The sequence below is a fragment of the Plasmopara halstedii genome (genome assembly GCF_900000015.1).
Source record: "Plasmopara halstedii genome assembly, contig: Scaffold_322, whole genome shotgun sequence".
NCBI lineage: Eukaryota > Oomycota > Peronosporomycetes > Peronosporales > Peronosporaceae > Plasmopara > Plasmopara halstedii.
In genome coordinates, this window is record NW_020187243.1 from 301,655 (window position 1) to 316,693 (window position 15,039).

The 15,039-nt window shown below is 43.7% G+C and overlaps 6 protein-coding genes across 6 annotated transcripts; 2 read left to right on the top strand and 4 right to left on the bottom strand.

The window, feature by feature from the left end:
* Positions 1-6: 6 nt before the first annotated feature.
* PHALS_15288 (uncharacterized protein) lies at positions 7-796 on the bottom strand. Its single transcript, XM_024723516.2, has one exon. It carries the CDS (start codon positions 627-629, stop codon positions 312-314), a length of 318 nt encoding a protein of 105 aa, XP_024574484.1. The 5' UTR covers positions 630-796; the 3' UTR covers positions 7-311.
* Positions 797-1,575: 779 nt separating this feature from the next.
* Positions 1,576-2,181, bottom strand: PHALS_08208 (uncharacterized protein; the record flags this gene model as incomplete). The annotated part of the gene is made up of 2 exons (XM_024723517.1): positions 1,576-1,789; positions 2,153-2,181. The coding sequence occupies 2 exons, from the start codon at positions 2,179-2,181 to the stop codon at positions 1,576-1,578; spliced, it is 243 nt and encodes an 80-aa protein (XP_024574485.1).
* Positions 2,182-3,424: 1,243 nt separating this feature from the next.
* On the top strand, positions 3,425-8,935 carry PHALS_08209 (Inositol-polyphosphate 4-phosphatase; the record flags this gene model as incomplete). Its single annotated transcript, XM_024723518.1, has 1 exon — positions 3,425-8,935. The coding sequence occupies one exon, from the start codon at positions 3,425-3,427 to the stop codon at positions 8,933-8,935; it is 5,511 nt and encodes a 1,836-aa protein (XP_024574486.1).
* Positions 8,936-9,241: 306 nt separating this feature from the next.
* Positions 9,242-10,072, bottom strand: PHALS_08210 (Predicted membrane protein; the record flags this gene model as incomplete). The annotated part of the gene is made up of 5 exons (XM_024723519.1): positions 9,242-9,441; positions 9,505-9,658; positions 9,716-9,772; positions 9,834-9,929; positions 10,034-10,072. 5 exons carry the CDS (start codon positions 10,070-10,072, stop codon positions 9,242-9,244), a joined length of 546 nt encoding a protein of 181 aa, XP_024574487.1.
* A 1,181-nt stretch (positions 10,073-11,253) lies between these two features.
* PHALS_08211 (uncharacterized protein) lies at positions 11,254-11,979 on the bottom strand (the record flags this gene model as incomplete). The annotated part of the gene is made up of 1 exon (XM_024723520.1): positions 11,254-11,979. The coding sequence occupies one exon, from the start codon at positions 11,977-11,979 to the stop codon at positions 11,254-11,256; it is 726 nt and encodes a 241-aa protein (XP_024574488.1).
* Positions 11,980-14,184: 2,205 nt separating this feature from the next.
* PHALS_08212 (atp-binding cassette superfamily) lies at positions 14,185-14,712 on the top strand (the record flags this gene model as incomplete). Its single annotated transcript, XM_024723521.1, has 1 exon — positions 14,185-14,712. One exon carries the CDS (start codon positions 14,185-14,187, stop codon positions 14,710-14,712), a length of 528 nt encoding a protein of 175 aa, XP_024574489.1.
* Between the last annotated feature and the right edge of the window lie 327 nt (positions 14,713-15,039).

Here is a 15,039-nt window from a genome sequence, read left to right on the forward strand (position 1 = left end):
CACAAGAGACTACAAGAGGTCAAATGAATCTCCGACACGATAATTAGTGTCCCGTCGCAATACACGGACATTGTATCCGTTTTGGCATCTTTGAAGCCTCTGCGTACTCTTTGTCTTTGATAGCCGCACACTATATATAAAATTGCACGAGGCATCACTTTTTGCGGCTTCAAATGGGATTTACGTATGTCAGATGTCAGCGTCTTTTCTAGAACTGTTATCATCTCGAGTATAGGGTGGTGGACATTAAACGATACGACGACAGCAAAAGCACAATCACAAGAATAGGATGTATCCGGTGTTCGACCCAGCTAGCCCATCGAATCATGGTTTTCGTCCAGCCGCAGAATCTTCACAAGCGCGTGGCAGAGCTTTCGAATGTGGTAACTTGCTTGTTGTGAAAGGCCATACAGTAGAAAAATGACGTGCGTATTCTTACCGACACCGAATGTTAAAAACGGTTTTAATGTACAAAAACTGATGAAAGCAAGACCAAAACACAAGTCCTTGACATGTGGACTCAGAGATAAGCTGCAAGTAAAAAAATAAATATAAGGCCATATAAATAACTGAGCAGGATCTTCTGCAAAGATGTCATTTTTAAATGTCGAAGGAGCAGACATTTCCATTTACAAGAGAAATATATTCGTGTTGTCGTGTAATGATTGTACGTGAAGATCGAGACGACAAAGTAACGGCAAATTTAATGCAATGGAACATCTGCTTCTGATTCCAAGCCGTGTACTTTGCTGTCTGTGTGTAAGTTCATTCCTCTTTTGAGAGCAAAATTCTGGATATGTGACCAAGTCGTGTTAGACCGAAACAGGATAGTAAACTCAGTTTTTGATTAGAAATTGGTGCGATGTAAAGCGCATATTTATCATTGATTCTGTCGAAGACAAGGCACTATATTATTTAAGCTTGCCACGGGAGACCATGCTCGATAAGCGATACGCTACCCGCTTTCATGTCGATGACTTTGTGGCTGTTGAACTGGCCATAACCATCACCAGTATCTGGTAAAATGGCGGTGCTGCTAAACTACTGACTGTTTAGAATTCGCATTTTCAAAAGTCTACCCTAGCGACGTTTATACTTATAATTCGGCACATTTTTTCTTTCGGGCAAGCGACAGCACTACGTGGCGCAACGCGCTTCCTACTAAAAAGCGGGTCGCTGACCATTCCAAGTTTGATACTAGAATGATTGATTTTAGCATAACCTAGAGTAACGAGATAGTCACTTGTTGGACCACTACCAGAAAAAACATAGGTCCCTTTTGAGCTATCAAAAATCATACATCACACAATGCTCGAACTAAGCTACATAACACTTGGCATTAACACTGGACCGCAGTACCAAATATTCGATCTTCATATATGGCACCGCCGCTGCTGTTCTAGATTCAAACAATATTACTAAGAAATCGTTTTCTGTGACTCATATATGGAGTATCGGGTAGTAATCAAGCTGCAGACCCACACACTTAACTGTCCAAGAGCTGTACCACGGCAAGTCGACGGGCTTTAGTAAATTGGAATGTCCTCCAATTTTTCTGCTTGTCAAAAAGTAGGCTTAGTTGGCGCTTGGAGTACGGTCGTGTTCCCTCGCGATAACAACCACCTTATCATCGTCACCATATCGAAAAGTATTATCCCTCTCCGATTCGGGTAGCAAGCAAGATGTGTGTAGATCACCCGACGTTGAGCAAACACCGCAGGCTTCAGCGGTGTAATTACGTAGCTTTAAAAACGGAGGTGGTGAATTGGCACTCGGTAATTTGTTTAGACTAGCCCAATTAGAAAAATCTCGCCTTCTTCACCATCGCTGACATGCGCCTCGTTTTGATTTGCGGTTCCTTGTGCCATGAGCTTAAACTCGCAACAAAAAAAACGTGGCACGTGCTTACATAGCTCGATTACAAGCCTTTGGATAAGGCCCCTCGCCGAGGATGGTTCTGACGAGTATTAATTGGGATTCAATGATTGCGAGTGAGGGTGTAACAGAAATATTCTTCTATTCTTTGTACTTAAAGCAATGATTCAATGTACTGGACGATTTAACGTGGTAGAATCTCGTGGTAGAGTACATCGATGCAGTATCAAATGCGAGACTAGAGTGATGGTAAAGGAGAGGTCTGTAGGATACTAACATCACATAATGCATCAAAAGAGCTAACATGGTAAAGCGCATGTACTAAATATCAGCTCCAGCAACTTATATCTTAAGAGAAATTATACCGAAAGCGTACTTGGTACTAGAGATCGTGGCTCGCGTCCAACGGACAACTTTCTAGATATTCATCCGTGCGTTTAGCAATGCGAACTCTTTGAATCCAAGAGCCTTTTCTATGCAAGGTGCCACAGTATCCCATGCATTAAGGGGCCACATATGAACCACACCAAACGCTTTTATTAATACGTCGCTATACCGACAGTATTAAACTATTTCGATACCGGATACTCATTCGATAGACCTTATCGAGAAGTAGACACGAATTTATGAGGCCCTGCATCCTTCATACACTCAGAAGCTTTGTTTTTTTTCAGCGGTAGGGCTAAGAGTGTGAAAATGAAGCATATGCGGATGCTGACTTTAAATTTACAATTTTAAGAAATGTGTCGAAGACAAACGCAGAATGATTCGCCTGTAATATTGTAAGCGGGGCAATTTGACAGATCCACGATTTCGTTCGCCTGATAAACTGATGCTGACACAGGAGAATCTGACTTTTCCACAATATTTTCTCGTCTTCGATATGGCTTGTTGATTTGAAGCACGTAATAGCTTCTCTGTATTATGATGTAAAGTATTTTCCAATTTGGTGATCGTCATCAAGTTATTTTAAGGCAGTGTGACAAGCTACTTTGCGCCGCAGTTCTTAGTTTGCTGTAAATAAATCAATGATAGGGGAAAGAAACCCCATGTATGAAACAGGCTGCCGTTACATAGCGACACCATGAAGTAACCGACTCTATAGGCTTGATGAGAAGGTATACTGCATTCTCTGCTCTGACTATTTGAAAATGAAAATGTGTGTCAAATCCCTTTGTTAAAGCAACACCTGTCTATGACAGTGTTTATAATGAGCATTATCCGTGTCTCCTCGTATTACCGAAAGTCAATACACTGTAAAAGAGACTGGAAATGGACTTTGATAATGTCAAAGAATTGCTCCTCGTTTATGTATCTCGTGACCCATCTAAATTTAGAGCAACTCACCTTATTAAGTCCCAGTGAGCAGCCGTTTTTCTAGAAATTCGCCACGCAGAGACGACGGACGAAGGTCATCACTTCCTCTGGCCGTACGCTTTGTGCCTGTGAGCAAGGAAGCGAGCGAAGTGCCGGCTAGTGCCGGACTAGCCCTTAAATTACTACCTACGCGTGTACATAGTTTTATTTCCCCTAAAGATTCGAGCAGTAAATGCGAAGACGAAGAAGACCTCAGGTGACGCTGGTAGCGCTCGCGGCACTGTTGATTCGCAGAATACAGGCTCAAAATGCGCTTGTATCAAATACAGGACCAAATACAGCACTGATTACCGAGGCAGACGACTGTGAAGCCTGCTGTGTGACATCTACATCATCTGCGTCTTCAGCGAGTGCACTTCTGGCAGGAGGCGACCCGGATCTGTCATTAGTGTGTTGTACCGAACGGCAGCCTCGAAATCTCTTTGGTACAAATCATGGTGAATGCAGTGGGTTACCATGTTGTGAATATAGTGGTCGGAGAGCCCAAAATCATCAGGCTTGGTATCCATGTGTGGCTTTCCCTACATGTCAGAGTGACAGTAATAAACAGGAATTTTGCAACGGTCAAGGTCTCTGGTATTTTACGGAAGGGTATGACTGGACATGTAATGACGAGTGCTGCAGTGGTCTTTTACTTGACTCAAACGTTTGGCGGGGCAAAGCGAACAATTACCCAGGCCAGACGAACGGTACGTTTGAAGTGACTATCTCGCCCATGGACTTTTTAAATGTCTTTTATCCCAGTGGCATGGGCGGACAAACGTATACGGTCCACCAGATCATGCTAGCCAGTCCTCCTGGATACAGTTTTACTGAAAACTGCTCGTGCTATCTGGAGCGAGTGGGAAACTCGACAACTAACGCTCCGCAGGAGAAGACTACGTGCGAAGTATCAACCTTTTTTGGCGAGAATCGAACTTATTTGACCGTCGATATTTCTGAAGATTACCAGACGAGTGACACATTTGTGTTTTTTTTCGATGGTGTAGTGACCCCCTCAGGATTAAACGACAGCATGAGTTCTATGTCCAACGTGACATATACGACGGCATCAAACCTTACACCAGTGTTCTTCATCTTTAATGACTCTGAAAATACTGTCTTCAACACTTACGTACGTGTCACGGACTTGATTGGCGCGACATTATCAAGCGGTTCGTTTCTGCCGGAAAATATCTATCCCGGCAATTCAGGCAACGCAAGTCTTACATTTTACACGGATGCCAACATTCCAACGGGCAGTATGATTCAATTGAGTTTTCGTTCTAGATGGGGCTTTGCTGCCGATGCTGTATGGTCCTGGGAAGCTTTTCCGCTCGTCAGTGCGGATGTGGATGATATCTACGCTTTAAATGCTGCTTCCATGACAGGATTAAAAGCAGACAGCCTACGCAACTTTACACAGACAACATACTCGCCTTCGGACAATACGTGGACACTACTTGTGGAGGAACCCATCTCTATCGGCTGGGTGAGTCTCGGAGTAGACACAGTTCAGAATCCCTCGGGTGCCTTTTCAGGTCTGGATGCCACATCTATTGAGGTTCGCTCTCAGGACGATCTTTTGATTATTGGTGGCACCTTTTCGGCAATTTCGGTATATCTGACGTCTGGTGCTACTGCCAGCCCATATAATTACGTGACGATGGTCGTTCTTGTAGGTTCGCTGGCATTCTGTAGTGTGGCAATTCGTAAAAATGGTCTCTCGCTCTCATTGGGGTCCATCTGGACAGATATTACAGCCATCTGCACCGTGTTAGCCCTGGCCACTGCAATTGTAAACAATTTTGTTTGGTTCTTTAGTCGTGGTAGCACCTACTTCTACATCATGCACGCATATTTGTGCTTTACGTTCACTATGCTCACAGCTGTGTGCTTTCACTGGGGAACAGTCTTAAGTTTGCGACTTAGAAAGCTGCCGAAGCTTACTACGACAGTGGCGTTTGTGATGCTCAATGTGCTGTTTTACGCTTTCCAGATATGCTATATGCTCAACTACCACACGCTGATCGCACGTGTTTACGAATCGGAAAATGATGTCACAACACTTGCTTACCAACAGTGTAATAGAAATGCTGACACGTCGGCCACTGTCTTTTCAGAAATTCAAGGTTATTTATGGGCGTGCTACGCTGATGATGACGACAACTTTTTCTTGGTCTCGACTTCGGTCACGTACGGAATTTTTCTCGTCTTGACGTTTGTTGTCATGGCGTTAGGTGTGATGGTCATGCGACGTGGAAAGTTGCTTCTTGGCAGTGCATCAGGTCCGCACCAGGTCGTGTTAGTAAAGGCGCTACGTCTCTACTACGCACTCATTGGTATCGTCACCTTAGTTTACCTCTTGTCTTGGGTGGTTCAGATCATTTCCCGTACTACTCGCGGAATTGCTTACCCGTGGTTCTATATCTTTACTGTATGGCTGCCTTGTTCCATTCCTCCATGCTGTTTGATCTTTTTGCAGTGGAATGCTACGGCACAATCTCTGCGCGATGCGGGTCGAGAAAGACCTAGCGATTGCAGTCCAATGTCGGAGTCGGGTTACGGAGAGATTCGCACGCCTAGCTTTACTTTTAGCACGACGGATCGATGGACTGAGGCCTCGTTGGAGCGAATTGAAGAGATAATGGCGGAGGGCGAAGCAAGTTCGGTCGCAGTTTCCAGTCAACTTTCGCTGAAGAATTCGACAATCTTTCCTACGGATGACTATGTTGGTCTTTCAATGGCGCTGGAAATGAATGAGGACTTTGCTCACGGGTGCTTTATTGCGATTCAGCGGTTGGAGGTGGAAGAGGGAAGGGAAACCATGTCTAGCTCGTGGCGGCAGACCAGCAACACTGATACTGTGATGGCAAGTGCAAAGGATGCGGCACCAGGATTACCCTCTCAGCTTCAGCGTTACCTATACACATTTTTATCTGTGCCTCGCATTCCAGTCGGTAGATCGGCTGAAAAACTTCGCTTTGTGGTCTATTCAGTAAATGCAGCCCCTGCTTCCGTAAGTCATGAAGATCACTCTGGGATGACCGCAGCCGAAGTCTTGGCTGCGATGCAAAGCAACCGTGATTTTGATGATGAAGATAGTCAGCACACATTGGATTCATCAGTTGTAGAAATGGAAGCATTTGGAGGATTTTTAAGCTCCCAGGTGATCGATGAGCTGTTTGAGATGGAATCGCCTGGGTCCACTGTAGAAGGACCGGGGTCTGGATCAGATCTTAACTCTGGCTCATCAATATTGCCGCACAGTCTTAGTGTAGTTGCCGAGTTTACAGTGTCTACTGGCACCCTTGTGACAGCAGGAGCACGAACAGAGCACACTATGCTTACTGCAACTGAAGATTCGTACAAGCACTTTGGCCCAAACTCCGCACCTCCAAAATTGCTCGTCAATACGGTTATACCGAAGGCTGCAGGTGCAAAGTATGGCTTTAATGGCGTCGACGGGGGTCTCCACGCATCAGCGCCAGCGATTAGCAAGCAGTACCACATTCGTGAACAAGGTTTGTTGGTAGTAGAAGACTTAACGGAAAGTCGCTTTAGCAATTGGATTCCGCGCCAAATTTTGGAAGTTATCATTCGGTACCGCACCAAGGAGCTACTCATAGCTGAGATGGATCTTGCACGACTCGAAGCATATGATCGTCAACGACAAAAAGGCTCAGACCGCGGTATCTACGAGAATTTGATTCAACAAATTCAAGACGATGGCGATTTGAATCGATGCCGCGAGTGGATGCTACAACGCTGTCACGAACGTAAAGAGTACGTCGAGTTATTGCGTCAGTTGCGACGTGTCTATGTAATCCGTGATCAGCGAAAAATCTATTTCAAGGCTAGTACAGAGAAGAAAAATTCGCAGCTACGCTTTCTTCCTATAAATTTGCACCTTCAAGAAATGTGGGTCGGCAATGCAAATGCTGTTGCGCAAACGAGCTTTGGAAGCAGCGGGACATCAGGTGTTAATGCGAGTGCTGCCGTGTATGATATCGTTACCGTTGGCGCCATGGCAGCTCACATCTACAAGTTTAAGAATGGTGGCATATTTGGTCTTGAAGAGCAGCATTCTAAGCTTAAACCACGTGTTCGTGAACCGCAAACATATGCACATCATCAAAAACCACTCTGGACAGAAGATGAGCAGAAGGCTGACAACTTGGAGTGGATGCTTGGCAAACGAATGGATGTCTGCTTTCCACAAGCTGTGGCTGCGCTTGTAACGGCCTTTACACGCAAAATTGACTTGGCATTGCAACACGCTCGGCTTGAACATGGTCAGGCCATGCTAGAGCAGCTGAGTAAATTGGGTTTTCTATTTAATGTTGAGAGTTTAGTGTCAACCCATGGAAATGAAGCAGGAATGCTTGAGGATATGGCTGGTGCCGTGAATGAGTTGCGCAATGTCCGGTTTGTCTTGGTGGATGAGCATGAAGACACTAGCGGGATGGACGAAGAGTCTAGTGAAAACAAGTCGCCTCGCTTCGCACCGTACAATGTTGATGAAGAATCTAAACGCAGCTTGTCCGAAGCAAGCGGAAGCTCTCGTGAGGCTGCACGCGACACGCGTTCAACAAAGCGTCGGGGAATGCAGGTCAAGCAGCGTCAGTCCGTGCATCAGAGATCTTTTGGATCTGCATCATTCAACTCAACGAACTCTAGCCATTTAACAGGCATCGGCGGTGTGATAGACGTAGATGTATTTACAAGCATGGATGACGCTCTCTCTGAAATAAGCTCAGCTAATGCTGTCGACTCAGAAATTATGAATGGGACACAGTTATCGAGAGAAGAGCTAAGATCGCAATCTTCTTCGCTGAGTGGTGTGGGCCAAAGATTGCTAAGTACTTTTATCAAAGCACGTAATCATCGGTTCTTGGGTGGACCTGGCAACAATTGGGGACATGTTCAGTCACTGGCTCCCGCCTCCGTTGATAAGCTTTTTCCATTTACGCACCTAGTTATTCGTATCAAGCTACGATCAGGAAAGGTCAAGCTGACAAAAGCGCTTCGTCATGGTGGACCTATCAAGGTATGTCCTGTGCTTTTTACGCAAGGAATTAATGAAAGACAGACACTGGCAAACAACACGGGATCCTCGGTAACACGACTACAGGACGTAATCAATGCCAACAGCCTCAAGACGCTACGCAATTACTGCGATCGCTACTGTAACTTTATGTCCAGGCGTCAAGCAGAGATGATGCAAAAGCGGGAGCTCCTAAGAGTAAATTCAACTGACTCGGTATATTCTCCTTCGCATGGCACAGATGTGACTGTATTTGGACCGTCACGGGAAGAGGTTTACCGAATCTTGGGGGAGCTTGAAAAACTCATCGGCACAGCTGGAAGACAGGCTAGGAAAAAGCGTCCTGAGATTTTGCAACTTAGTTCAGACTTGTGTCGCAGCATATCGGGAGGACGTGTAACAGTCTGCAAGTCGGCGAAAGATCGAACGGGAATGTCAGTGACATTGGAACAGGGCCGTATTCTTGTGCAGCATCACGGTCTTCGAGAGCAAAAGAAAGCAGGCATTGTATCTGTGATGCGATCTGAAGGTGTGCGAATTGAAAATGCTCTGAAGAATACTGGCCGACGTGTGTTTGCATTTAACGCTTTGCAGCGATCTTTACTTCCTGAGGAGTACCGCTGTCCACCGCAGACAAGTGGACGCAACGTGTCATAGACTTTATTTTTCTCTTGAGAAGAGAAGACCGTATGTTTGAAGGACCACAGTGAAGCACGACAAGTAGAGGTGCTACGTACCGACACCGTTGTGGCTGAAGTGGTAATTATTATCCGCGCTAAGTATCGCTTGACATAAGTGGCAATTAGTCTCCACAATTAAGTATTACTTTTTTAACGAACGGGTGCAGCAGTCTGCCGAGTTTATCTTGTATCGATGGCTGCTTTCCTTTGCTTTTTGTTTTGATTCCATCGAACTCATGCAGATAAACTGATAGAATACCAACGTTTCCACTGCTTGCTACTTTTAAAGACTGTAAGCGAACGACGACGTCTCGACCGCATGTTTTATTGGTAACAACCACGTCCAGTCGGCGCTGGTTGTTGGCAACAATCCCATATTGGAACATTTGTACACGCCCATAGCCGCTCCAATCAAACTGCCAGCCATGTAAATAGCCTTAGGCTGCGTAAGACTAATCACACCGTCATTTACTGAGGCAAAGGCTGCCAAAAAATCGGTTAATGATCGTAGCAAAACCAATTTGTGAGCAATATAAAAAACTGTACCGTTATTCATATTAAAAAGTGACTTCGCAGTGTTCATGACAATCATGCCAGTGATCATGATGCTAAAGATGTTGATGGAGTTGCCGCTCATCCACATCATAAAGCCTGTTTGAAGTAGACTCTTAAATGGCGCCATCCCAATCTCCATAGCGCGCTGTTCCGTAAATTTGGGTTAATTTAAAAGCTTTAAACAGTTTTTTTCTTGACTAACCTTCTTCTTTAGCTCAATAGTGTTGGTGGCTGTCTTGGTGACAGTTCCATTCGAGTCCTATGTGATAAAACAAAATGGAGCTCAGAGATATTCCAAAGGTAATTAGCTACAGACGTGCCTTGTCGGTTGAAACGCCTTTGACATAGCCTACAGGCTCAAGCTTGTGTGGTAGGTCGCTCTCGCGACCCTCGTTCAGCTGCACGTGCCATTTACCCTGCTCCATGGACGAAAACAAAATATAGGTTCACTTAAATCATAAACTTAGCCCAAAGTACTTGGTAAATGGGTAACAATAAAAATGGGCACTTCCCCTGATACCTGGAAGGAACACTGAGGTGGCATCCTGAACTGCAACATGCCCATCTAAGAAAGACTAAATCTATTTACAGGTCCATCTGTAGAGTCTCCAGACGGTTTAGTATTCTTCCCTATTTCAAAGCAGAAAAAGTAATATTATCAGCATACGCAGAAGTCCGACACCTTGATAATACTGACACATGCAACATCGTGAATCTTTTATATAAATGATTTTCTTTGAGTGCGGGAAGGGGAGGGAGTTGGCCCTATACGTTTACAGCTTTAGCCTGTGGGCGCTTATGCTTTCGAATCTCACACAGATCTGTAACCGAATACACAAAAATGGTACATATTGGAAGATACATATCGAACTGTCAATTCGATGCTTTTTGCCAGGATTACATCACAACGCCGTTGCAACAGCGATGAAGTGTCATGCTAAGTGGTATATAATATTGGGGCACTAATTAAGCTATGCAAACTTACCACACAACCTTCAGAGTTGTCTTGTCTGCGTTTCGGGGCTTTCCGCGAAAAGTCTTGACGATGTGATATGTGTTTATATATAGAAATAGAGTTACGATTAAATACCACTGCTGAAATTGTTTATGCCCTTTATTTAATAATTTTGCTAGTAGTTAAGGTAACGTAGTCACGAAAGCAGGTTTGGGACAAAACAAGAGCAAAAAGGAACTTAATCTCATTCCTGACCAAGTCCTTCTCTATGTCAAAATTAAGCGCACAACAGCAAATAGACGCTACAAAATTCTCATGGGGTTGTACCCATCGACTAAGATCGCAATTTACATCATAGGTCAACGAAAGGAGGTAGCGGCATTTATTAGTTGGAGCAAAAAAATTGGATAAGTGTCCACAGTAATTACACGACACTTGTCATTGAAGCTGTAGTCTGTTGCGACTGTTCCCATGTATTAAAATGGAAACGTCAAAGATCCATTTCGTGTATCAACCCTATAATACTCCAGCTGTTAGGTAAAGTACCTGTGCTCCCTGGTTATTTGAATCTATCAAGAATACTGGTCTGGATCTAACATGATGACGAGTCGCTTAGTTACTCTGGCGACAATTCTTTCGTACACTTTGCACGTTAAAGTGTTGTGAGTTCGACGCTATGTTCGATTTGATGTCATAAGACAAACGGGAGAACCGAAAAAGTACTATTTCACACAACGACACGAAAGCTACAAAAATTTAGTAAGCGATAGCCAACCATCTTAAAGTCATCGTTTTGTAGACACGCGCAGCTTGGCTGCTGTTTTAGAATAAATTGTGCGCATGAACGTAGAAAAGTGTGATGGCTTGTCCATGAGAAACCTTTCATAGTCGTTCTCCGAATAGAAGAGGTCGTCCGGATCATAAGCAACTTCAGGCAGAACCCACACCAGTGGCTTCTCTTGAAATGAAACGCTCCTTCTGCGCATCTGTGGCTCTATATTATCCGAAGATGAAGCAACATACCTGATAAAATTTGGTGGATTACTGCCACTCTTCTGAAGTTGTTCTTCACTTCCAATACTTCGGTAATAGAACGCCGTGACCCACCGGACAATGTCTTTGCGTTGGTAAATGCGAAGAGCAATGACATGACCCGATTCCTTGGCTCGTACATAGAGACATTCATTGTCGAAGCTGAAAACACTCTCGTTTGGCGCGGCAGGTTGCATCTGCAATACGAGCGTGTCTAATGGCGGTGTCTTTCGTTTGTAGTCAGTGCGACGCCAATAAAGCTGCAATGTGTCACCACGTAGAACGCCATAGAGCCAACGGGAGAAGACCTTGCTCTTGGTGCTTGCGCGACCCTCACGTGTTGCAACAGAACATGGCGAAGAGGCTGATAGTGAGCGTTTGCGCTGCTTCTCACCGTCCTCTTCCACACGTACGAATCCAGCCATCAGAGACTGACTCGATGAAGAATGAGAGCTGGATGACTGACGCTTAAATACCATTTTGACTCGTGAAGGTTGTCTACCAAAGACTTGCACCTACGCTTTTGTCGGTAGGTAAGAGAGTGTAATCGCTAGAAGAATAAAGAGTAAGTAGTACAGAATCAGTACGATTAGAACAGAGCAAAAGCAAACTTCTGTTGACTGTAACCAAAGTTCAACCGTTAAATTTTTCACTCGCATGTTTTTCACTAAATACGAATCACCCTTGTTCAATACGTAATAACTTGAACGAAATGCCCTTTTTAATTTCGAATTATGGAGCATCAAATTGTCCGCTTAACTCTTACGAAGGTGTATCTGACCATGGTATAGTTGAGATCAATTAACTTGTGATACCATGTCTGCACGATCTTTGATGATCTAAACGAGATATTGCTCGGGTGTATTGCATAGAACGTAATATGTGCGAAGCCTTAGTATTCTGCAACCGATGAGCTCCTTGGTCCGCTCAAAATCTGGCACATTATCCTGATTTCCTTATCATTTAACACCGCCAAACATCCTTACAAAGTTGACGTCAAATATTTTAATTTATCACTAGAACTGCAATTGCAAGCACAAAATTATCCTGAGAGCTATAGCCATAACAAGGTACAATGTGTTACAGCGTGTATTGCTGACTGCTAAAGATTCGTGTGCACTTGATGATCTAGCTATGTGGTTTCTACGTCCTCATGCGGTTCACCGAAATCGGCCTCGTTTGATGCCTTAGCGCTCACACAAGAATATAAACAACCAACTTCCTTTTCGTTTTGTGAGCAGTATGAGCTCAACCACAGACCGTGCCATCAAACATCAATCTTTTGAGCGATCTTCGAGCCGTAACGTATCCAAATGTCTCGAGTTGCGCAAGACTGAAGTTCTTGATGTCTCTTATGAATTACACCATGTCACAGAAATGTTGAATGCGAAATTTTCAATTATCACATTTCTTTAACCATTATAATAATTGAAGAAACCATTATCTGTTCAAGAAGTGTGTTTGGAAAATACCATCGAGTCAGCGAACTCCTGATCCAGCGGTTTCTCATTGTATCATTTCCATTTCTAACGAACTTAGGAAAACGGTTGTAGAAACGGTCACGGTGAGATGCAATGATGACGCGAAGCATTAGATTATCTGATGCTTTCATTTGTACCCATGAAAAACATCAAGCATGTAACTAATATCAGTATGGACAATTGACGTAAAAGTTAAGGCCAGAAATCATAGTTTAACAAGACGAAGCCTTGATATTGGCTTTTGTCAAGCCAGCGCGTTATAAACACCATTTGCTGCATGTACAGAGGATAAGGTCAGTAGGCGCTTCTTCTGTTGCCTTAAATTTGTTGAACATGTGAAACCTTTATGTGCTTAATCCACTATTATGTAATTCCAATGTGCTCGTCATTAATTGTACTCGGGGGTTGATTCCTTGCCCTCCAAACATGAAACATTGATGCGATACCAGGTTACTTGATGAGGGTATGCTTAGTTTCATTGCCGCAATATACGAATTTTTGGCACTGAGTACTATCGCTGCTGTTTTCCCATTGAATTTAAGTATCTTTGCTGAGTTTATACTTTTACACAATTATCTATATTGAAAAGATAGAACACTACACATTCTGCTTTCGATAGTCTAGGTGCGCGTGGGTAGTGACTACAAATAGTAATTACTGATCACTGGTTGCCGCGATAAACTTCAGTGCAATTGATACTAAACACATGACACACAGACTATACTAACACGTCGATAGATATCAACAAGATATGAAGAGAAAATAGAAATAATAACAGATCAGGGATTACGAAGTATCTGATCCGAAAATGATTTATCAGCTGACATGTTACATTTTAATCGTCTTTACGGAGTTCGCTAAGGTTAGCCAACGCGCAAGTGTCCGGTATCCTCATGTATTTTTATGCAGAATATAAATATCAGTATCAGCAAAGTGAACGCAGAGTAAATAAATATATCTCTTCCGTTTGACCAGATATGTGCTTTGAAATAAATAGTACACAAGAATTTACTAATCATAGAGCAGCGATGACAAATCCTAAAAAAAAGAGTACTATGTTCTCGACCAGATGACGAGGAAGAACTACCAAGCTTAATCTCGACTGTCGCTAACACCTCACTTGCGTTTCGCGACTCATCGTGTTACCCCGTACTTTCTTTAAGCCTTGCATCTTCTTTCAATATCTACAACGTTATAAGAAATATGACTCGGTTCTCGCCAGCTGGTTTTCTAGTCTCTTCATCTCTTTTTATCACTCCAGTGTTAAGCTACGAGGCATATGTTATTAAAGTCCCTAACGGTGCAAATGTCGATGGTGTGAAAGCGATTGGCCATACAAATTCTGGTGGAGGTGGCGCTAGAAACGCATTTGGCATAAAATTTAGTGATGCCGGTCACACATGGACGACGGAGCTTTGCACGGAAGACTCGGATGGTGATGGACAAACGAATGGTGAGGAACTTGGTGATCCATGTTGTGAGTGGACATCAGAGTCTGCGAAAGCTGCTCTTTGGTCTAGTGGCGTCTCAAATCCGGGAGATGCTGCGAGTACTTCTGACGAGACGTTATGGCCAACGTATAATTGCTCAACTTCTGCGACTAACTCCAGCGGCAATTCAACAACGAACACTAAAGCTGACTCTCCGTCATCAACAGCAAAAGCGGTTTGGAGTGGTCCTGCTGTTATAATTTTAGCTGGTTTGTTAACGCTTATGGCAGCAAATGTTTAATAAACTACATCCACGCATGGTAATTGAAGTGGGTATGACGAAGCCAGTAGAACCAGATACTTGTATAGCTACAAATATATTTAATTATATATCACACATAATTTTGTAGTACCAAGAAACCAGACTACTTCTATCGCCTTGAGAGAAATAATAGTAGATACTTTCCGTATAGTTTGCATCTTTGTACTTGCAATACATGAAGGTGCATCATCAATTCATACAGTGTTATATTGTACCACATACGTATCCTTTTCATGTTTAGCCAATCCAGGCTCATAAAATCCAAAAAGTCTTCATCATGACACCTCAACTCGTTCTCTTTCTCGT